Source organism: Grammomys surdaster, unplaced genomic scaffold (genome assembly GCF_004785775.1).
Source record: "Grammomys surdaster isolate TR1022 unplaced genomic scaffold, NIH_TR_1.0 313, whole genome shotgun sequence".
Lineage (NCBI taxonomy): Eukaryota > Metazoa > Chordata > Mammalia > Rodentia > Muridae > Grammomys > Grammomys surdaster.
Window position 1 is genome coordinate 658,494 of NW_021604732.1, and position 24,623 is coordinate 683,116.

Consider the following 24,623-nt stretch of genomic DNA (forward strand, 5'->3'; position numbering starts at 1 on the left):
CTTCCTGCCTGTCTCTGTACCAATACCATGCAGTTTTTATGACTATTGCTCTGTAGTACAGTTTGAGGTTCTGGATGGTGATTCCATAAGAAGTTCTTTTCTTGTTGAGACTAGTTCTTCCTATCCTGGGTTTTTGTTATTCCAAATGAATTTTCAAATTGCTCTTTCTATCTCTATGAAGAATTGACTTGGAATTTTGTTTGGGATGGCGTTGAATCTGTAGATTGCTTTCAGAAGATGCCCATTTTTACTAAATTAATCCTGTCAATCCACGAGCATGGGAGAGCATTCCATCTTCTGAGATCTTCTTGGATTTCTATCTTCAGGGACTTGAAATTCTTGTCAAACATATCTTTCACCTGCTTGGTTAGATTCACTCCAAGATATTTTATATTATTTGTGACTATTGTGAAGGGTGTCATTTGCCTAATTTCTTTCTCGGCCTATTTATCCTTCGAGTAGAGGAAGGCTACTGATTTGTTTCAAATAATTTTATATCCAGCCACTTTTTTGAAGTTATCTATCAGGTTTAGGAGTTCTCTGGTGGAAGTTTTGGGGTCACTTAAGTATACTATCATATCATCTGCAAATAGCGATATTTTGACTTCTTCCTTTCCTATTTGTATCCCTTTGACTTCTTTTTGTTGTCTAATTGCTCTGGCTAGGACTTCCAGTACTATATTGAATAGATAGGGTGAAAGTGGGCAGCCTTGTCTAGTCCATGATTTTAGTGAGATTGCTTCAAGTTTCTCTCCATTTCATTTGATGTTGACTACTGGCTTGACATATATTGCTTTTATTATGTTTAGGTATGGGCCTTGAATTCCTGATCGTTCCAAGACTTTTAACATGAAGGGATGTTGAATTTTGTCATATGCTTTCTCAGCATCTAGTGAGATGATCATGTGGTTTTTTTCCTTTGAGTTTATTTATATAATGGATTACGTTAATAGATTTCTGAATATTGAATCATCCCTTCATTACTGGGATAAAGCCTACTTGATCATGATGGATGTTTGTTTTGATGTGTTCTTTGATTCAGTTTGCAAGAATTTCATTGAGTGTTGTTGCATCAATATTCATAAGGGAGATTGGTCTGAAGATCTCTTTCTTTGTTGGGTCTTTCTGTGGTTTAGTTATGAGTGTGATTGTAGCTTCATTGGACGAATTGGATAGTGTTCCTTCTGTTTTTATTCTGTGTAATAGTTTGAAGAGAATTTGTATTAGGTCTTCCTTGAAGGGCTAATAGAATTCTGCACTGAAACAGTCTGGTCCTGGGCTCTTTTTGGTGGGGATACTTTTAATGACTGCTGCTACTTCCTTAGGGGTTATGGGACTGTTTAGATGGTTTCTTTGCTCCTGATTTAATTTTGGTACATGATATCTGTCTAGAAAATTGTCCATTTCATTCAGATTTTCCAATTTTGTTGAATATAGGCCTTTGTAGTAGGGTCTGATAATTTTTTTAGTTTCCTAAGTTTCTGTTGTTATGTCTCCCTTTTCAGTCCTGATTTTATTAATTTGGATACTGACTCTGTACCCTCTGGTTAATCTGGCTAAGGGTTTATCTATCTTGTTGATTTTCTCAAAGAACCAGCTCCTGGTTTTGTTGATATTTTGTATTGTTCTTTCTGTTTCTATTTGGTTGATTTCAGCCCTGAGTTTGATTATTTCCTGCCATCTACTTCTCTTAGGTATATTTACTTCATTTTGTTCTAGAGTTTTCAGGTGTGCTGTCAAGTTGAAGTGTATGCTTTCTCTCCAGTTTTTTTTTTTTTTTTTTGTAGACATTAGGAGCTACAAGTTTTTCTCCTAGCACTGCTTTCATGGAGTCCCACAAATTTTGGTGTGATGTGTCCTCACTTTCATTAAATTCTAAAAAGTCTTTAATTTCTTTCTTTATTTCTTCCTTGACCAAGTCATCATTGAGTAGAGAGTTGTTCAGTTTCCATGTACATGTGGGCTTTCCATTGTTTTTGTCATAATTAAAGACAAGCCTTAGTCCATGGTGATCTGATAAGATGCAAGGATTATTTCAATCTTTTTGTATCTGTGGAGGCCTGTTTTGTGACCAATTATATGGTCTATTTTGGAGAAGGTGCCATAAGGTGCTGAGAAAAAGGCATTTCTTTTCTTTTAGGATGAAATGTTCTATAGATATCAGTTAAATCCATTTGGTTCATAACTTTGTTAGTTTCAATGTGTCTCTGTTTAGTTTCTATTTCCATGATCTGTGCATTGCTGAGAGTGGGGTGTTGAAATCCCCCACTATTATTGTGTGAGGTGTAATGTGTGTTTTGAGCTTTAGTAAAGATTATTTTATGTGTGTAGGTGCCCTTGCATTTGGAGCATAGATGTTCAGAATTGAGAGTTCACCTTGGTAGATTTTTCCTTTGATGAGTTTAAAGTGTCCTTCCTTAACTTTTTGATTACTTATGGTTGAAAGTCGGTTTTATTTGATATTAGAATGGCTACTCCAGCTTGTTTGTTGGCACCATTTGCTTGGAAAATTATTTTCCATCCTTTTACTCTGAGATAGTGTCTGTCTTTTTCACTGAGGTGAGTTTCTTGTATTCAGCAAAATTCTGGGTCCTGTTTATGTATCCAGTCTGATAGTCTACATCTTTTTATTGGGGAATTGAGTCCATTGATATTAAGAGATATTAAGGAAAAATGATTGTGGCTTCCTGTTATTTGTGTTATTAGAAGTAGAATTATGTTTGTGTAGCTATCTTCTTTTGGGGTTGTTGGAAGCTTACTTCCTTGCTTTTTCTAGGTTGTAGTTTCCCTCCTTGTGTTGGCGTTTTCCATCAATTATCCTTAAAAGTGCTGGATTTGTGGGAAGATATTGGATAAATTTGGTTTTGTCATGGCATATCTTGGTTTCACCACCTACAGTAATTGAGAGTTTTGTTGGGTATAGTAATCTAGGCTGGCATTTGTGTTCTCTTAGAGTCTGTATGATATCAGTCCAGGATCTTCTGGCTTATATAGTCTCTAGTGAGAAGTCTGGTGTAATTCTGATAGGTCTGCCTTTATATGTTAATTGACCTTTTCCCTTACTACTTTTAGTATTTTTTCTTTGTTTTGTGCATTTGATGTTTTGATTATTATGTGTCGGGACATATTTCTTTTCTGGTCTAGTCTAGTTGGAGTTCTATATGCTTCTTGTATATTCATGGACATCTTTTCTTTAGGTTAGGGAAGTTTTCCTCTATAATTTTGTTGAAGATGTTTACTGGCCCTTTAAGTTGGGAATCTTCACCCTCATCTATACCTATTATCCTAAGGTTTGGCCTTCTCATAGTGTCCTTGATTTCCTGGATGTTTTGGTTTAGAAGCTGTTTTCATTTTTCATTTTCTTTGACAATCTTGTCAATGTTTTCCATGGTATCTTCAGCACATGAGATTCTCTCTTCTATCTCCTGTATTCTGTTGGTGATGCTTGCATCTATAACTCCTCATCTCTTTCCTAGGTTTTCTATCTCCAGGATAGTCTCCCTTTGTGATTAATTTATTGTTTCTACTTCATTTTTATATCCTGTATGGTTTTGTTTAATTCCTTCACCTTTTTGCTTGTATTTTCTTGTAAGTCTTTAAGGGATTTTTGTGTTTCCTCTTTAAGGGCTTCTACCTGTTTTCCTGTGTTCTCCTGTACTTCTTTTAGGAAATTATTTTTGCCCTTCTTAAAGTCCTCTATCATCATCATGAGAAGTGATTTTAATTATGAATCCTGCTTTTCTGGTGTGATGGGGTATCCAGGGCTTGCTATGGTGGAAGAACTGGGTTCTGCTGATGCCAAGTAGCTTTGGTTTCTATTGCTTAAGTTCTTGCACTTGCCTTTCACCATCTGGTTAACTCTAGTGCTACCTGCACTCACTATCTCTGACTGGAGTCTGTCTTTCCAGTTATCTTGCTTGTGTCAAAACTCCTCAGGGTCCAGATGTCTCTATGATCCTGTGATCGTGTGATCCTGTGATCCTGTGATTCTGAGCTCCCACTGCTCTGAGTGCAGTGGCTCCTCTAGGATGTCTCAGGATATGGTGTCTCCATGGGAGCAGACTGGCTAGATATCTGCCCCAGCCACAAGAACCAAGCAAGGGGTAGAAGTGTAGTGGTATCCCGCAGGGGCGGGGTTTGGGTGCCTGGTGGGTCCTGAGCACCCCGGCTCCCAGTTGAAGCTCTGGGGCATAGAAGGAGAGGGGTCTTACCTGCTGCTCTGAGTGCAGTGACTCCTCTAGGATGTCTCAGGATATGGTGTCTTCCCAGGAGCACACCAGCTAGGTTGAGCCAAGCTTTCAAAATCATGAGGATTTGGGGACTCTCATGGTAATTCCCCACAAACTTTGCCAGGCCTGCTGCTAAATCTCAAACACCTTGGCCCACCTATAACCTTCCCTAAAAGAGAATGTATGGACTTCTGGATTAATTCCTACAAACTAGCCATTTGACAGGGTAGAAACTGAAACCAACTCTGACTACAGCCTCCCCTTGTGTGGTTTAGAGAAACAGGGCTCAGATCCAGGCTGAATAGTGTAAAGAGCAAGGGCTGTCTGTAGACCAATAACGATAAAGACCTAGCAAGACTTAATTCTGTCACTGAGGTCCAGCAGGTGCCTTATTCATCCATGCAAGCCAGAGTCTCTACCATGAACTGTGTTAAAAGGATCACCCCTTAGATTTAGTAAGGCCTTCTGTTAAACTTCAAACAACTTGGCCCATACAAGACCTTATCTAATGGAGAACATATGAAGTGGAGCATTCCTTGTAGGCTGTGCCCGCAGTTACCTGGCAATAGACATATATGCCTGACTCACTATAAAAAGGGTTGTTTGACCCCACCTCACTCTCTTACTCACTAACTCTCTTACACTCTTACTCTCTATCCCCTCTGACCTATTTCTCCACATTCCCCTCCCTCCTCTTTCTTACCTGTTCATAGTCAGCCTCTACTCCTCTTCTCTTTTAATCTCCTCTCCCTTCCTCTCATCTCCTCCCGTCCCCACACCTTCCTTCCTCCTTCCTCTCTCTCTCTCTCTCTCTCTCTCTCTCTCTCTCTCTCTCTCTCTCTTTCTCTCTCTTTCTCCTCCTTTCCCAACTCCCCTTCCCATGCCCTAAATAAACTCTATTCTATCCCTGTGGCTGGTACCTCAGGGGGAAGGGATGCCTCAGCATGGACCCACAGAGACATACTCCCCCACAGACACAATACCATACCTCTTCCAAACATATTCCTGATTATTTCTTTTTATAAAACACAATAGAGTTCCCATTTGATTCTCACAAACTAACCATTTCCAGGAATAGAAACTGAAACCTACTCTGACTACAGCCTCCCCCCCCCCCCCCGCTTCAGTAGTTTAGATAAATAGAGCTCAGATCCAGGAGGAAAAGTTTAGAGAACAAGGACTGGGTGTGGAACAGTAAAGACAAAGAAACCGAAGTAGATCAGACTGTCAATCCCATGGCCTCCTCCTTTCTTTGTGGAGTTCTTCCTGGGGCACTAGAACTCCACACCTCATGTCTTCTCTTCATAAACATTCTGAATCTGAATTTCAGCTTTAGATAAAGACCTTTCTTGAGAGGAGAGCATTCACAGAAGTATTATTGCTACCAGATCAAGGTCACCACTGCTGAGGTAAGTGAAGGGTGTCTATGTTCAGCTTGTGTGATAACCCAAGATGTGTGATAACATGAGGAGTGGTGTCTTGACATCAGGAAAGGAAAGTTTAGGGCTTTGTTCTCAGGGATCATCCTGGGCACAGAAGTATCCTTCAGCGGCCATCTTCTGGACCACAGAGCATCCCAAAGCAGAGAAGGCAACCCCTTCCTTCCACCTGTGTGTTGTGGGCCTTGATTGTCTTCTGCAGCAGTCAAGCTTGGAGAAAGAGTCCAGGTTGGGATACTCAGATGCCCTTGGATTCCATGCTGTAGGATCTTCATTTGTCCCATGAAGAAAAAATCCCAGATCAGAAACTGCCACAGACAAGTTCTGGCAGATCATGTTAGGCCCTTCAGTTTTCAAAGATTCTTCTGCCCTCACTCTGAAGGGCCCTCACTCTCTTCAGCCCTACTCTGAAGGGCTTATTTTAGAGTTCTTCTTCTTCTTTCTCTCTTGCAGTCTGCAAAACAATTTTCTCTGTATATTCTGGGTTTTCACTATAATATGACTTCAGCAGTTTCTCTTTCTGCTCTGTGTATCTGGAGTTCTACGTGCTTCTCCTATCTATCTGGATGTGCTTTGCTGTCCCTAAATTTGGGGACATTTCTGCTAAGATTCATTGAATACATTTTCTATGCAGCTGGAAAGGAGTTCTTCTCCTTCTTCTATGCCCATACATTTCCTGGTGTTCCAAAGATTACACATGGTTTGTTGACAGGTTTTTAAATTATTATGACCACCCTTGAACAAGTCTTCCAATACTATACTATCTATATATACTTGCAACTCATGATAATCTCTCCTTCACATGATCCACAGTGTTGATGAGCCTTTCCATTGGGCATTTGGTTTATCAAGTTTTAATTTCTAGCCACATTTAAGACAAGAGTTTCTTCAGTGTTTCTGTTCAATGAATTCCATCATCAATCCATTTGTTGACCCCTCATTTTCATTCAGGTGATTGACTCCTTTCTTCCTTGGTCATATTTACAATCATCCTTTTCAATTCTTTCTCTGGAACTTCACCTATGTCATTCTCAAGAAAACCACAAGACTTTCCCTGGCATTTGTGGGTTTTAGTGGAGATGAGCTGTCTTTGTTTTTTATACAATCTTTGGCTTTGTGTTTGAATTTGCTGTTAGGAATTAGATCACTTGTTAGTGTTCTGAGTGATGCAGGACAAGAAAGAAAGACACTGTAAGATGTGTTAAAGATTAGCAAGCATCAGGGAAGGACAGTCTCTGATAGAATGAACCCCACAGAGCCTTGCAGAATCACTTTCATTGGTTGCTACAAAAAAGGGCCTTTTAGGAATTCAATTCCCACAGACCAAAACCTCTTGCTTAATCTAGAAGTTATCTGAAGGAATCATTACCTGAGCAATTCTCAGCCACACAAGGCTTCCTGGTTTGCCAGATATGTCTTGGACTGAGGACATGCTAAGGTTCTTGAATTCCCAAGAATCAGCAACCCCATAAGTCTCAGATAACACTGATTATTTTCAAGATCTTAACTTCAAACCATAAGTGGTCATCACTCCAAAGTATATGCCAGGTGGCTCTTCCAGTTTGCCCACTGCATCTCTGTTTTGTTTAAGCTCTATTCAGTTGTCATGAAAATTAAGTTTATGTTGAAGATCATGCATCCTTCCAGTAAATACAGTGTTTTCTATGTCATGCTATTTCACAATCTTGCACAAAGAAGCCAGTAAACTTATTAGTGAAAAGACAAGGATAGCAGTTGCTAGACAAAGGAATCTTTTTGAGAAAGTGTCCTTAATTTCTTGTTGAAAATCATGAATCACTTAAGAAAAATGATGGTGGCCCATCAAATGTATTTTAACCTTTTTTCCAGTTATACTTGTTCTCGTTCAAATTTAAAGGTGAAATACAATATATAACATGTCGCCACATTTAAACTTCTTTTGTTCTTTGAGTGTCCCTAACTTCTATCAGAATTAGAGCTTGTCTAATATTAACTATTTCATTAACCATGTCACTATTTTGTTGTGTTGAGTCCAAAGTTCTACAGAATGCTTATGCCAGTCACTCATGACCTCAGCAGTTTTAATTTCTTTATTAAGCGCCAGTCTATCTGTAGTATCAACAATAGCTAACGCAATAATTCCCATAATGACAGCAACAGTCAGCCCAGTAATTCTACAAGTTCTTCTTAATACTCTAACAGCCAGTTTTAAAAATTATCACCTGTGAGTCTTACCATGGCCTCTACAATTTCATTGGTTTCCAGACTGGTGGCCTTGCTCTAAGAATGGACAAATACTCAGAAGTGACACTTAAGGATATACTAGAATTAACAAGGCTATGAAGAGGACAATATTCACAAGTGATACTATAATTATTAGGTTGGCACTGTACAGGCCTTTTCAATAGCAAGTAAGGTCATGATATACATACTACAAAGGGACAACATTGATTTAAGCTAATGGTCAAAGACTACTGGCCATCATTAGTGTTTAAACTCCCTTTCCATGCTTAAAGAGAGTAAAAGGCACTTGCTATTTTCCAAAAATTAGTCTGCACTGGACGGCCAAATTGCAAGAGAGAATCTGACATTCCAACTCAATGCCATCAAATAAGTTCATTAACAATAGAACTAATTTCCACAGTTCAATTTGAATTATATCATTGCTATCTTAATTCTGAGTGAGAACATTATCCCAAAGAAAGCAACAAGAACTCAAATCAATCACTTCTTCATGGGATATCAACAAGCATCCAAGCGTGCTCCATTTAACTTTGTTGCCTTTGTATTCAGTCCAATTTCTTGTTAGTAATCCACATCTCACAAGACCAGATGTTAGATTTATGGAACTAGTAGCCCCAGTCTTCTATCCACTAAATGCAGATTCGTGAAGCGTGTAAAATTTATTATGAAAATTCTAGGTAGCATCAACTAGGAATAACTACATTTGAAAAGTACAATGTAGGCTTTGAGGTCCAGTACCAATACAAATATGAGTTCCTTGCACTCCCATGGTATAACTCATGATTTCTGTAGTCACGTCCATAGCCTTAGCACTTCCCGAGTTGTCATAAGAATCAGGTAACCAAAAAGATTTATTAACCACCAAGAGGATATCCATATCTCCCTTAATTACTCCTATGTTAAACATAGGATTAGGAATATAGGCCCAATGTGTATGCTTGGTGCCCATTGCTGTATAACTTCCATAGACAGCACAACAAGGAACAAAGTTGTACCATTCAAAGGTTTTGTCCAATTTTTCTCAATTCTGATGGTGTCCAAAACACTTGGTTTCCATTCTGATGTGAAAGCAGGCTTGTTTTTCATCAAACACTCATTGTAAAAAATAGAGATTGTAAACTGTTCCCGTTGGCCCAGCAACATCTGAACAATACAGCATGAGAAGTGCCACAGAGACAGGGAACAATGTGATGTGTCTTTGTGTGTGTGTGTGTGTGTGTGTGTGTGTGTGTGTCTGTGTCTGTGTCTGTGTGTCTGTGTCTGTGTCTGTGTCTGTGTGTCGGTCTGTCTGGTGTAGTGTGTGTGGGCATGGAAAGCCATATATTTAAGGTGGGTCACTATAACCTGGAATACATATTGGATATATTGGGTGGCTCTTACTCATTTCACTACATAGTTAAGGACAGTTACTGTCAGCCCCTTCACATGAGAAACTGGGAGCATGAGCCAGGGGACAGCCCAGGTCCAGCTCTGGATAGGGATTAATGCCAACTATGCACAGGTAGGCTATCCTTAAAAAAATGCTAATTGTTCAAAACTGTTTCACTGCCTCAGATAATCTTAAGAGTAATGGGTCATAAGATTAAAGAGGATAACTGCTAAGCTCTGCTGTTGTATGAACACCTTTCTTGGATGGCTGAGGGTCCTGCTGGAGTTCTGTTAGAGAATCAAGACTTGCCAATCCTATACATGCTACTATCTCCCCCAAGGCTATTTTTCCCCTCTTATGGGCCCCCTTCCAGTTTCCTGGCCTCTGCAAGCACTTCCTGCAACATAAATGTACATACCTAAAAATGAGAAACTGAAATCGACATATGAGAGACAACATCAGGTTTGCTTCTGTGACACTGGGTGACCTCACTTAACATTTAGTAGCTCTGCCAGTTTGTCTGAATGTTATACACTTCCATTGATGTTATGCAGGAATCCAGTTCCATTGTGTCTCTGTGGCACATCCTCATTATCCACTTATCCTCTGGGCTGATTGCATTTCCCAGCTGTTGTCACTAGAGCAGTGATGAACATCATGTTCCAGGGACTTTGTGCTAGGATATAGAGTCCTTCAGGGCTACACTCAGGAGTGATGTCACTGATTCCATAATGGCTGTGCTTGCGTGCAAACCCACAGCAGCAAATAAGGACTCCCCTTCTTCTACATCCACCCCAGTATCTGTTGCCATGGTCTCTCTTAATGAAAGCCTCTCTGACTCAGGTGAGATGAAATCCCAAAGTAGCTACAATTCTCATGTTTTAATGGTTGAGGATGCTGAACATTTTTTATAAATATATACTTATTGACCATTTGTATTTCTTCTGAGAACTCTGTTCAGTTACACACCCACGTTATGATTGAACTGTTTATTTTCTTATTGATCAGGGTTTTTAAATTCTGTGAATATTTTGAATACTAATCTTCTGATGAATGAATTGCTAACAAGGATCCCCTCCAATCTAGAAATCTGTCTCTTTCCTTGTCTGATTCCTTTGCTGTACAGAAGCTTTTAATTTCCATGAGCTCCTGCTTGTTGTCATGGCCTCATTTCCTGAGCAGCTGGAACCCTACTGGGAAAGCCCCTACCTATCCCTACTTCTTAAAGGGTTTTCATTCCAGAGTTTTGAGTTACATTTCTTAATAGAAAGTCCATTCTCCAGTAAGATCCTTTGAAAGAAAAAGAGGAGGTGGAGGAGGAAAGAAAGAAACAAAGAAACAAACAAAAAAAGCCCTGTGGTTGTAGCCCTGTGGGTTTATATCTGTATTGTCTGTGCTCCCCTGCTTTTTAAGTTGTATGATATTCAGGCAATACCATGCTTACTGTCCTTCTGAAGCAGACATTGAAATGAAATACAGTAATGTCAATAGTATTTTCCCTGCCTCAAGCTTGCTTTGTTTGTCTGAGGTCTTTCATGTTTTCAACTAAATTTTAAGATTTTTTATTGAATATTTTATTTATTTACATTTCAGATGTTATCCCCTTTACCCATTTCCCATCCCCAGAAACCCCCTTCCAATCCCCCTCTTCCTGCTTCTCCTCCACCCACTCCCACCTTCCTGCCTTAGAATTCCCCCCACTGGGGTATCCAGCTTTCCTGAGACAAAGGACCTTCTCTCCAATCCATGCTGAAAAGGCCACCCGCACCTACATATACACCTAGAACCATGGGTTCCTACCTGTGTGCTCCCAGACTGGCTGTTTAGACCTTGGGAGCTCTGGTTGGTTGGTCTTGTTACTCTCCCCATGAGGACACAAACCCCTTCAGCTCCTTCAATCTTTTCTCTACCTCCTTCATTGGGAACCACATGATCAGTTCAATGGTTAGCTGAGAGTATACTCCTCTGTATATGTTAGGCTCTGGCAGACCTCTCAGGAGACAGGTATATCAGGCTTCTGTCAGCATGCACTTCCTGGCATCCACAACTTCACCTGCCTTTGATGACTACACGTGGGATGAATACCCAGATGGGGCAGTCTCCGGACCTCTCCTATTTAAGTCTCTGCTCCTCATTTTGTCTCCATATTTGCTCCTGTGAGTATTTTGTTACTCCTTCTAAGAAGAACCGAAGTCCCCACACTTTGATCTTCCTTATTCATGATCTTCATGTGGTCTGTGAGTTTTACCTTGGGTATTGTGAGCTTTTGGGCTAATATCCACTTTTCAGTGAGTGCATACCATGTGCATTCTTTTGTGATTGGGTTACCACACTCAGGATGATATTTTCTAATTCCATTAATTTGCCTAAAAAATTCATGAATTCACTGTTTATAATAGCCGAGTAGTACTCCACTGTGTACATGTACCACATTTCCTATATTCATTACCCCAAGTATTCGAGGTTCTTCCCCACCTTCTCTTCTATTAGTTTCAGTGTATCTGGTTTTATGTGGAGGTCCTTTATCCACTTAGACTTGAGCTTTGTACAAGGAGATAAGTATGGATCGATTTGCATGATTCTACATATTGTCCTCCAGTTGAACAAGCACCATTTGTTGAAAATGCTGTCCTTTTTCCACTGGACAGTTTTGGCTCCTTTGTCAAAGATCAAGTGACCATAGGTGTGTGGGTTCATTTCTGGATCTTCAGTTCTATTCCATTGATATTCCTTCCTGTCTCTGTACCAATACCATGCAGTTTTTATCACTATTGCTCTGTAGTACAGTTTGAGGTCAGAGAGGGTGATTCCACCAGAAGTTCTTTTCTTGTTGAGAAAAGTTTTCGCTATCCTGGATTTTTTGTTATTCCAAATGAATTTGAGAATTTCCTTTTCTAACTCTGTGAAGAATTGAGTTGAGATTTTAATAGGGATTGCATTGAATTTGTAGATTGCTTTTGGAAAGATGGGCATTTTTATTATACTAATTCTGCCAATCCATGAGCATGGGAGATCTTTCCATCTTCTGAGATCTTCTTCAATTTCTTTCTTCAGAGACTTGAAGTTTTTTGTCATACAGGTCTTTAACTTGCTTGGTTAGAATCACACCAAGGTGTTTTATATTATTTGTGAGTATTGTAAAGGGTGTCATTTCCCTAATTTCTTTCTCAGCCTTTTTGTCCTTTGAGTAGAGGAAGGCTACTGATTTGTTTGAGTTGATTTTATAACCAGCCACTATGCTGAAGTTGTTTATCATGTTTAGGAGTTCTCTGGTGGAAGTTTTAGGGTCACTTAAGTATACTATCATAACGATCTGCAAATAGTGAAATTTTGACTTCTTCCTTTCCTATTTGTATCCCTTTGACTTTCTTTAGTTGTTTAATTGCTCTGGCTAGGACTTCCAGTACTATATTGAATAGGTAGGGTGAGAGTGGACAGGATTGTCTAGTCCCTGATTTTAGTGGGATTGCTTCAAGTTTCTCTCCATTTAGTTTGGTTTTGTCTACTGGTTTGCTGTATATTGCTTTTACTGTGTTTAGGCATGGACCTTGAATTCTTGATCTTTGCAAGACTTTTACCATGAAGGGATGTTGAATTTTGTCAAATGCTTTCTCAGCATATACCAGGTACCAAAGTTAAATCAGGAGCAAATAAACCATCTAAACAGTCCCATAACCCCTAAGGAAATAGCAGCAGTCATTAAAAGTATCCCCACCAAAAAAAGCCCAGGAGCAGACAGTTTTAGGGCAGAATTCTAACAGACCTTCAAGAAAGACCTAATACCAATTCTCTTCAAACTATTCCACAAAATAGAAACAGAAGGAACACTATCCAATTCATTCAATGTAGCTACAATTACACTCATACCCAAACCTCAGGAAGACCCAACAAAGAAAGAGAACTTCAAACCAATCTCCCTTATGAACATTAGTGCAAAAATACTCAATAAAATTCTAGCAAAGCAAATGGAAGAACACATCAAAACAATCATCCATCATGATCAAGTAGGTTTTATCCCAGGGATGCAGGGATGGTTCAATATTTGGAAACCCATCAATGTAATCCACTATATAAACAAACTCAAGGAAAAAAATTACATGATCATCTCACTAGATGCTGAGAAAGCATTTGACAAAATTCAACATCCCTTCATGATATAAGTCTTGGAAAGATAAGGAATTTGAGGCCCATACCTAAACATAGTAAAAGCAATATACAGCAAACCAATAGCCAACATCAAACTAAATGGAGAGAAACTTGAAGCAATCCCACTAAAATCAGGGACTAGAGAAGGCTGCCCGTTCTCTCCCTACCTATTCAATATAGTACTGGAAGTCCTAGCTAGAGCAGTTAGACAACAAAAAGAAGTCAAAGGGATACAAATAGGAAAAAGTGAAAATATCACTATTTGTAGATGATACGATAGTATACTTAAGTGACCCTAAAAAATTTCACCAGAGAACTCCTAAACCTGATAAACAGCTTCAGCAAAGTGGCTGGTTATAAAATCAACTCAAACAAATCAGTAGCCTTACTCTACTCAAAAGATAAACGGACTGAAAAATAAATTAGGGAAATGACACCCTTCACAATAGTCACAACTAATTGTTTTTTGAAAATGTAATGATTTCATTTTACTTCACAACTCCATAGAACCTTATTGTATATATGTACCATAGTTTCTTTGTCAATTCATCTGTATATAAATATCTACACTGAATTGATTTCATAGTAAACATCAGCAGAGCAGCTATAACCACAGATATGCTTGCATCTGTGTGGTCTGTTGAGTAAACAGTCCTTCAGGTTGAAGAGAGTAGTGTTCCTGGGACAGTGATCAATTTCTGAAGGAACTGCACCAACTTTTAATAGTAAATATGATTCCTCTTTTCTACATTTGTTGTTGATTTCTTGGTAGTACCATTCTGATTTAATTCTTCTTTCTCTGATAGTTCAGGATATGGAGTAAATTTTCAAGTATGAATTATCCATTTCATTTAGTCTCTTGACTGTCTCTACAGCTCATTAGCCCACTAACTGACCGAATGATTTGGGTTTTTACTCTTTCAGCGATGTTTACAGTGTCAATACATTCCACCACTCCCCCTGTACTCACGTCACTTCTGTTGTCTCTTCGGCACCACACTAAGCCTTGGAGGCTGTAATTTATGTATCACGTTTATGGCCGAGCATTCAAAAGTCACTTCTGCTCAGTTCTTTGACCATAGTGAGTTAATGTAAAATTACTCTAACTCACTATACACAGCAGCTTCTATGGCCTAATTAACAGCCCTACCAATTCATGAATACAAACATACCTAAATATATAGATGGCAAATTGATGGGAATAGTATACCCATTCCACAAAACAACAGTAGCAGTTTTCCCAACACAGACTATGACTACCACATCCACATGGTCTTGATTGAAAAGCAAAGGGTTTTTCGCACCAAAGAGTGAAAGAACTTTGGTAGGTATCAAAGTCACGGGAAACCCAAGAAGGATGGATCAAGAGTCTCCCACATTCTTAAGACTACTCCTTCTGACCATGAGCTGAGCTCTCTCCAATGGAATTAGCTAACATTCATGTCAGTTATTAAAGTAAAACTCAAAACGTAAAAGTCAATGTGCCTGTCATAATATGACATTATTTGGAGAGACTGACAGAGCTTTGAACTCAGTGAATTTCTTTTCCAGACAATATCTTGGTATCATAGCTCAGGCTAAGCTCAGACCATTGCACAACCTCCTTAATGCTGTTATCACAGGCTTGAGTTTGATCTTGAAGAACTAAAAACACTGTAAAGAAGAAAATGGTCAAAGGTTAAGGAGTGTGAGCAAAACCAAAATTTAAAGCTAAACCCAAGAATAAGTGCTGTTCAGTCTTGTACACTTGATTGAAGAAAAGAAAGTCCCTATTTAAATGTGTGGGCAAAAGCTAGACCCTGCTCTTCCAATGGTTGTTCTTGCTGAACTAATTTGTTGACCTTCCTGGTTCTTTCCTTCCTTAGGTACCATCGACATTTCCCAGGCATGGGTCAGACTTCCTCTTCTACGCTCCCTCCAAAAAATGACCCTGATTTGACCTCCAGGTTTGGCACAAATCCTCAGAATTTCAAGATAAAAACAAATATCCTGCCTCAGAAATTATTTGCCGTCATTGAATCATCCTTAGAGTCTGGAAACCTTCAGGAAACAGTTTCTGCCATCAGCAATGCTCTGAGTGACATTGAGAAAGCCACAGTGAACATTGCAGTGATAGGGCAGGTTGGGGTTGGAAAGTCCAGTCTCATCAATGCTCTACAGGGAGTAGGGGCTGATGAAGAAGGTGCAGCTGCTACTGGGGTGGTATATACAACCACTGAGAGGACACCATACCCATATGCAAAGTGTCCCAGTGTGACACTATGGGACCTGCCTGGTATTGCATTTTGTGCCTTTCATCCAAAGGAGTATTTAAAGAAAATGAACATTGAAGAGTATGACTTCTTCATTATTGTCTCTTCTGGATACATAAGGAATAGTGACACAGAAATTGTCGAAGCCATTGTGCAAATGAATAGGAGTTTCTATTTAGTTCTAACGCATACAGATATTTATCTTCAGATAAAAAAAAGGATAAACCCTAGGAGATTCAATAAAGAGAACATATTAAAGACGATTCGAAATGACATTTCAGGTATACTGAAGCACGTGACACACCAGGAGCCTCCAGTCTTCCTAGTCTCTAACACTGATGTGTCTGACTTTGACTTCCCAAAGCTGGAGACCACCCTTCTGAGAGAGCTCCCAGCATACAAACGCCACATGTTCATGCTTGCTTTGCCAACTGTTACGGATTCCACCATAGACAAGAAGAGGGATATGCTGAAACAAAAGATCTTGAAGGAATCCAGAATGCCAAGGGCTACCATACCATTCAGGGGATTGACCCAAAATGACATAGAGATGTTGGAACAGACTTTGAATGACTACAGATCTTCCTTTGGCCTGGATGAGGCATCACTGGAAAACATTGCTGATGATTTGAACGTGACACTGGAGGAACTCAAGGCAAAAATTAAGTCTCCACATTTGTTTTCAGATGAGCCTTGTCCATCCACAACAGATAAATTACTGAACTACATTAGACATCCTTACTTTTCAAAGTTTTACCACTTGCAGAATTATTTCATTGACACAGTTGCGAGCGATGTTAAAATTATCCTCAGTAATGAAGAGCTTTTGACAGCAAAGGTGAGCTCATTCAACTCTAACGCCTCTCTATGTTGGGAGGAATTCCTGGGAAAAATTAGTGTTTCCACAGTTATTCCAGAAAGCACCTGTCTACTTCACTTTGTTGAGATGTTTCAAAGTGACTCTGATGAATTTTGTCATATCCATTTTCTGCTCCTGTTGACATGCTGGGGTCTCTCTGGTTGAGACTGTTACATGATGGACTCCTGAGGCTTTTCATCTCATTTGTAAATCATCTCATTACTGTGGTGTCAATTTGCTTTGTTTTTAAGAAGTATTTCAGTTATATGGAACGCTACTTGGCAGTTTGCTTTTGATTCCTATGCTTTGTGGACCCCATGTGGGAAAATCTGATGAAGTTTTTCATACCCATTTCCCTTTAAGAGCTTCAGGGTTACCATCTTATATTAAGCAATTTGGCCCACTTAGGGTTGGTTTTGTATATGTTCAAGGATGAGGGTCAAGGATGAGACTTGCCCGATGTCCAGTTTACCCAGTTCCATTCTTCAAACCATGTGATCTTTGTGCACTGTGAGTGTTTGGAAGCCTTGCTGAGATATTGATTGCTGTAGAAACATTCTGTTGGCTTCATGGTTTATGGATATTCTGGCTATGCTCTGCCTATCGGTTTGTTGGTCTATAGACCTGTCCTCATCCCACTATTGGGCTATTTTTGTCACTCTGTTTTCTGCTATGCCTTAAAATCAGGTATTACAATGACTCCTAGCCCTGTTGGTTTTGATCAATATTGTTTTGGCTATTTGCAGTCTTCTGTGTTCCCAAGTGAGTTTTGTAATTTCACATTCAAATTTTATTCTAAATGGCATTGGTGTTTTTTCTGAGGTTGCATTGAGTCTGTAGATCAATTTGTGAAGTATGGACAGTTTGACAATATGAGTGTTTATAAACTATAAACATGGGAATCTTATCATCTTTGTTGCCTTCTTTGAGATTTCTTTCGTCTCTGCTTTGGAGCATCTCACTTTCTTGGTTACTTATTGAAACTTGATTGCTTTCTTCCTTGCTTGCTTTCTACCTTCCTTTCTTCCTACCTTCTTACTCTGCGTGCTTATCTGGTATGTGTGTGTTGTGTCTGTTGTAAAATATTTAGGATTTTTTTCTAAATCTGACATTTGTGAATTTCTCATGCAAATCTTATGTTTTCATTTTAATTTCACTCATCAGTATTTTCTTGGATCTCATTGAGGTTTATTATATTTCATCACATTTTTGGTGCAAGTACAAAACAGTGAGTTTCACTATGGTATTTCCATGTATGTATGCCATTATAGATTGTAATTCATTCTTATCTGTTCTCTTTCTTTCCTTTACATACTGCCCTCTGCCATGCTCCCCTATACCTAGCAAGTTGCCATTTGCCCTCAAGAATCCCTACTTCATGTTCTTGTCACACATACTCTGTTCATCAGATACGTTTCCTCCTTCAACATTTCTTACCTATCATGTGATTGAGATTGTTTTCATTATTTATGAAGTATTTGACAGGAATTTAATCTACTACAATTTCTTTAAAATCTTTTTAAATATTCATTCATACATATACTTTTATGTCTATAAGTCTTCATATACACTCAAAACAGAGAATCACATCTCATTACAGATGATTTTGAGCCACCATATGGTTGCTGGGAATTGAACTCGGGACCTCTGGAAGAGCATCCAGGCCTTTCAACTGCTGAGTCATCATTTCAGCTGTATTCTTAATCTTTTATTAGAGACTTATGATCCTTTGTGCTCATTGTTGCCTTGGCTATTTGAATAGTTATGCAGTTCTGTGTAGCAATTTGTGCTTCTCAATGGAAATATCTAACACTTATATAGAAGGTCCTTATTAAGAAAATTCTCCAGAAAAATGTGTCTTAGGAGGTTGGGTTGTTATGTAATATTAGGTTTATCTACAGCTAGCCATCACAGTGTAGATGACATATCACTGTTCTGGTGGCCTCTAGTGAGTTTTATCTCAATCTATTCCATGTCAGAATTGTTGAGAACCATTGTTTCAGATAGTCACAAAAGACTGGGACTTGCATACATTGCAAGCAACTGTGACAAAAATAGTAGGGTATAAGCGATGCACTGTACATGAACTTAAGTTTGTTACTGTAGCTACAATACCAGCAGTTCCTAAATAAAGCTTCTACTAGTAAATCAACTGTTGGCATCCTAGTACCAGAGATGCAGAAATGGGTAGATCTTTGGAACTCATACTATACCCATGTGCGCCTGCGCACATGCATGTAGCATCCCATAGGAGTTCTCAAATAATTACCCTGAGAGTTTTGATATTTTAATATATTATTCCTAGTAACAGTAAGATCTATACTGATGTCCACCTTTCCCTTACCTTTATTGGTGACATGGCCTCCAACAAGATAATTGGCTGACTCAAGAGTAGAATTCTCTATATCTGAAGCTTCTGTATTGAAATCTTCACACCACATTATTAACACCAGAGTATCAGAGCTAAGTGAAGCCAATCTCTCATGACTTCCTGCATTTACCCTGTGTTCCAACTCTAATTCCAAAGTCCTCTGTGTGTCTGAAACACCAAAAGGAAAGGGTACGCCTGTGATTTATACCTCTCATCCAAAAGTTCTGATGTTTTTAGTATCAGTATTCATAAACTTTGATCTACAGTCATACCTGTGATAAAGTCTGGTTTTCCACAATTCATGAAATATACATATTTTTAATGTCCTTCTAAGATTATAATAAACCAGGAATATCAGACAAAAAATTATGTGGCCTAAAGTCCAAAATATGTAGTATATGGATATATATGTCATATGTGGATTGCTGTAGGAAACACATCTTAGCTTTATCTTGTTTCATCAGCCTTAAGAACTTACTCTTCCTCCGAGAAAGGCTTTCATTGGAATACTTTCTTATTCAGGTTTCAAAAGTTTTTTTAAAATGTTGTATTCTTATTTATAGTGGCCTCTTTAACATCTCTTCTTATATTTCCTTCTTCCTTCCTGGCTTTCCTCTGTATCCATTTAGGATTTTCATTTTTCTGAGTTATTTCCTTGAGGTTTTGTGGACTGAACACTAGAGAACAGTGACACACAGGGAATATCTTAGGAAACTGCTTACAATGAGGTAATCCCCTACTTCCCCTGCTGAGAAATATAAAATAACATGGACATATATCTCCTTCAAATAAATCTTTTAACATCTAGTTTTGAAGGTTCAAACAATCACACATTGCATGTTAGGAATTTGCCCTCAGTTCTTTTGTCCCCCAGACAGATTCACTTCCACTTTCATGTCATATCTACAACATAGCTGATGTATCTATAAAATCTAAGCTCTGTGAATGAGAAAATGTATTTGTCTTCTGAGACTGGCTTTATTGTCTTAATATGACTACCGACAGTTACACCCACTTTCCTCTGAAGGACATAATTTCAATCTTCTTTATGGCTACAATGAAGTCTATTACACATATAGAGTAATGTATCAAACCCTCTAGTAGACATGTCAAGAATCTTTTCTACTCCCCATCTCATGCCCCTTCTTTATTTATTCACAGACTACACAAGAGAAACTAGAACAGCTGTGCTAAGGGACCAGAGGCTATGAGGCCTAGGAAGCAATGCCCTAAGCACTCAAAAGAGACAGGGAGCCTTTCCATGAGATGTATTGCTTGAGATTTTCATATCTTGATCTATGCCCTTAAGGATTTTACAACCTATGGGTATTAATTGTAATAGGGATAAAGAGAAAGCAAAGAAAACTTAAAATAAGAAGTAAACACTAGTGTAGGAAGCCAAATGTAATAAGTTGGTCATGAATGGGACAACAAAAAAGGAGGTAAAGCACAGAAGGGAAGAGCTGAATGAGGGCATGTGACAGGCAGAGCAGAAATGTAGCCAGCAGCGAGAAGGAAAAAGGAAGGTGTTCTGCTCATAATGGTATCAGCAGCTGTGGTCCCTCTATACCATAAAAAAAAAACTCCTAGCTTTTGTCCTTCTGTACTAATAATTACAGTGTCTCTCTTTTCTTCTGTATTCAGCAACCTCCATGGTACACACCTACATGCAAGCCTTCCTCTAGCAGCCCCTCTCCTTTAACTGCTGAACGTTTGGCATGCAACTTTGAAAATTTTTTTAAGAATTTCAACATGGAAAGCAAAATCCTCTCAGAGGAAACTATCACCTTGATTGAATCCCATCTGGAGAATAAGAACCTTCAGGGGGCACTGTCTGAAATTAGTCATGCTCTGAGAAACATTGACAAAGCCCCACTCAACATTGCTGTGACTGGAGAAACAGGGACAGGGAAATCCAGCTTTATCAATGCCCTGAGGGGAGTGAGGGAAGAAGAAGAAGAAGGTGCAGCCGCCACTGGGGTGCTAGAGACAACTATGAAGAGAACTCCATACCCACACCCAAAGCTTCCCAACATGACAATATGGGACTTGCCTGGCATTGGGTCCACTAACTTCCAACAAGAAAGTTACCTGTCAGAAATGAAAATTGGTGAGTACGACTTCTTCATTATAGTCTCGGCTGCACGCTTCAAAGAAATTGATGCACATCTGGTCAAAGCCATTGAAAAGATAAACAAAAAGTTCTACTTTGTCCGAACCAAGATTGATCAAGATCTCAGTAATGAACAGAAGAGTAAACCTAAGTCTTTCCGTAGAGATAGTGTCTTAAAGAAAATTAGAGATGACTGTTCAGAGAAGCTTCAGGAAGCTCTTTCCAGTCAACCTCCACTCTTCTTAGTCTCTAACTTTGATGTGTCTGACTTTGACTTTCCAAAGCTGGAGACCACCCTACTGAGGGAGCTCCCAGCCCACAAGCGCCACATCTTCATGATGTCCTTGCACAGTGTTACTGAGACTGCTATTGACCGGAAGAGGGATTTCCTCAGACAGAAGATCTGGCTGGAGTCCCTGAAGGCTGGAATATTCGTCACCATTCCACTTGGGGGCTTCATCAGAGATGAAATACAGAAGTTGGAGAAGACCTTGAATCTCTACAGGTCTTACTTTGGGCTGGATGAAGCCTCACTAAAAAATATTGCCAAGGATTTCAATGTGTCTATGAATGAAATCAAGGCACACCTTAAGTCTCTCCATTTGTTAACAGAAGACAAAGACATGTCCTTCAAAGAAAAACTGTTGAAATATATTGAATACATTTCCTATGTTACTGGGGGACCACTTGCCTCAGGCCTTTACTTTAGAAAGACTTACTATTGGAAAAGTCTCTTTATTGATACTGTGGCAAGTGATGCCAAGTCTCTCCTTAATAAGGAAGAGTTTTTATCACCGAAGCAAGAATCATGCATGTCTGACTTCCCTGAATACTGGGAAACAGGAATGAAGCTGTGAGGTATAAGCTTTTGGACTGGCTTCAGGCACTGACTTAAAACCTACTTTTAAGCAACAAACATTTCCTGGGAAAGAACGGAGGATTCATGTCTTTCAGAGACAGAATATCACTGTGGCAAGTAGAAAAAGAGTCTCCCACAGAATAGGAACTCTCTTCCATTAAAGTATTATCATGAGAATACATGGTTGTATACATATGACTTGCAATATCTTTGTCTAATTAATAGTGCTGCACTCTCCTAAGATGAAGAAGTTAGTAGACTGTGTTACCATTTGGGCTTTTCTATGCCTGCCTCAGTTTCAGAATAATGAAACAGAAGTTCATTTATTTATGCATTAATGCCTATACCTTAGCTAAGTTTGTTGTCCAACTATTGTATAACTAAGTTAACCTGTTTATACTATTCTGTGTCTGAGATGGGTCTGGTGGCCTCTTCTCAGTTTCATACATTCAACTTCCTCCACAACAACTTGTATGTGAATCTCTTCAGCCTGACTCTTTCCCAGAGTTCCTGTCTCTCCCTCTCCCTCTCCCTCTCCCTCTCCCTCTCCCTCTCCCTCTCTCTTCCTCTCCCCCCTCTCTGTGTGTGTGTGTGTGTGTGTGTGTGAGAGTTGTCCCACCTGTTTTCTTATTTTCTCATGCCTTTGTAGGCCATTCAGCTCTTTGTTGACAGATGATTCTTTGACATAGTGCAGAAGGGATTATTGCTACAATCCTGTCCTGAATTTCTTTTAGGATTCGGGAAGTACAGGGTGTGGATCCCAGCACACATCTTCACTTGAGTTAGTATCTCCTTAGACATGGAGGCCACACAGCAGATGGAATAATGACCATGGTCCATGCTCCCTCCAGGAACAGCTGGGTAATGCATGGATAAGTAGACACACTGGGAGATCCATGCAGACACAGACACTTTATTCCATATCCTTCACCACTCAACAGGATGAGTTTGGAATTTGGTTGTAGGCAACACAGCTTCTAATTAAATTGTCATTTTTTGTGGCATGATAAAGGCTCAACAACATCTTAAAATATAGTCTCCTGTTGAACACCAAAAGAATCTTTAGTCTCTCCCTCAACTTCATTCTCCTTTCTCTTCCTCTTTCTTCTTTGGACATTTCTCCTGCTTTTCCTCTTCTTCCTCCTCACTCTTCTCCCCTCTTCTGTCTTTACTTCTCTCCCTTCTTCTGTCTTTCATTTGCCCACTCAGTTATGAGACTTGCAAACACAGTATCTACAGGGAAGCCTTACAGCCTGGAAAACTTTGAAAGAGTTGGTATTTCAGCTTCTGTCCAAACAGAAAGAATTCTCTCTTCTCTCTTTCCTAAGGAATGACAGGGGTTTGTTGTTGTTGTTGTTGTTGTTGTTGTTGTTGGATTTTTTTATCTTTAAGAACTTCAATTGGTAAAACAGTTGCATTTCCAATAGAAGAGGTCATCTGACATATTCAAAACCTCCTACTGTAGAGAGTCTCTTGTACAATGCGAGAAGCATCACATGTCAATAAAATGCTGTTGGCCTATGATCAAAAGGCAAGAAGTAATGAACTAGAGTTTCAGTGCAAAAGAATGAAATTCTGAGAAACAGAGAGCAAGTGGGATATTTTTGTCATAACACTAAGGAAGACAAAAGCATGAAACTGGGCATAGGCAAATAGCCACATGGCAGGACCAAGAACAAAATCAGTGGAAAAATTAAGTTATGAGCTAGTTGAAAAACAATCCCGAGATTTTGACCTAGGCATTTATTCATCTTTAGTGAGTCTTTGTCATTATTTCTGAAAATAAAGAGGCCAGGTGGGAAAGTTTACATTTCCACTTGGCCCACTAAATGTCAGGCAAGAACTTATTTGAATAGCCACCCCCCACCCACCATGGTGCAACAAGGCCAGCTGCAGGGAAGAAGGGAAGACCTTCAGAGAGGCTGTTTGAGGTAGCTCTTTTAAGAAGCCCTGGGTGTATAGAAAAACCAGCTGTTCAACTGTAGCCTCAGTACATAAAGGTGGCCTCAGTTTCCTAGCCAAGAGAGAGAAAAGACAGGAGCCAGGGTAGTCACGGTGCAGGAAGAAGAAGCCAGACAGATGGAGAGCAGAATTTCTGATAAGACAAAAAAGATGTTTCAAGATTCCCCTAATAAATGGAGCAGGAACTGTCTAAGCTTCTATTCCCTGCCATTGGATCCCTACCTTCCCTCTATCTCGACTACCCAGTTGGGCTTCAGCAGGAGAGAATGTGCCTAATCCTGTTGAAACTAGATGTTTCAGGGGGTAGTGCCCAAGGAGGGCTCCCCTTCTCTGAAGAGAAAGGGAGGCGGCATTGGGAGGAGGGGTTTTTAAAGGTGGGAGTGGGAAGAGAAGAGGGAGGGCGTGAGATAACAGTGTAAAGTGAATAAAAATAAATACACTGCAATGTTTGAAGTTATACTTTAGGGATTAAGAAGAAGAAAGATTGAATGTAAAACACCATAAATAGATGATATACATAGTTTGAGTTTTATAAAATGAAGTCCTTTAAGAGAGAATTAAATAAATTGAAAGGAATAAGCCTTACGCAAATGGAAAAAGAATCTAGAAAAAATAAATACAGAAAAAAATACTAACTTTAGAAAATGTTAAGAGCATTATTAAAAGCAGTTCCCCAGAGGAAAGAATTTAGAGAAAATTAAATACAAAAATTAAGTTTAGAAATCATACAGAGAGAAATAAATGAATACACATACAAGAAAATGTCTCCCAAAAAAGGAAAAATGTTTCTAGAGAAAAGAG

At 39.2% G+C, this 24,623-nt stretch overlaps 1 protein-coding gene across 1 annotated transcript; it reads left to right on the forward strand.

Annotated features, from left to right (window-relative positions):
- The first annotated feature begins 5,402 nt into the window (after positions 1-5,402).
- On the forward strand, positions 5,403-22,051 carry LOC114629653. Its single transcript, XM_028777729.1, has 3 exons — positions 5,403-5,638; positions 15,272-16,496; positions 20,533-22,051. Exons 2-3 carry the CDS (start codon positions 15,294-15,296, stop codon positions 21,856-21,858), a joined length of 2,529 nt encoding a protein of 842 aa, XP_028633562.1. The 5' UTR covers positions 5,403-5,638; positions 15,272-15,293; the 3' UTR covers positions 21,859-22,051.
- The last annotated feature ends 2,572 nt before the right edge of the window (positions 22,052-24,623 follow it).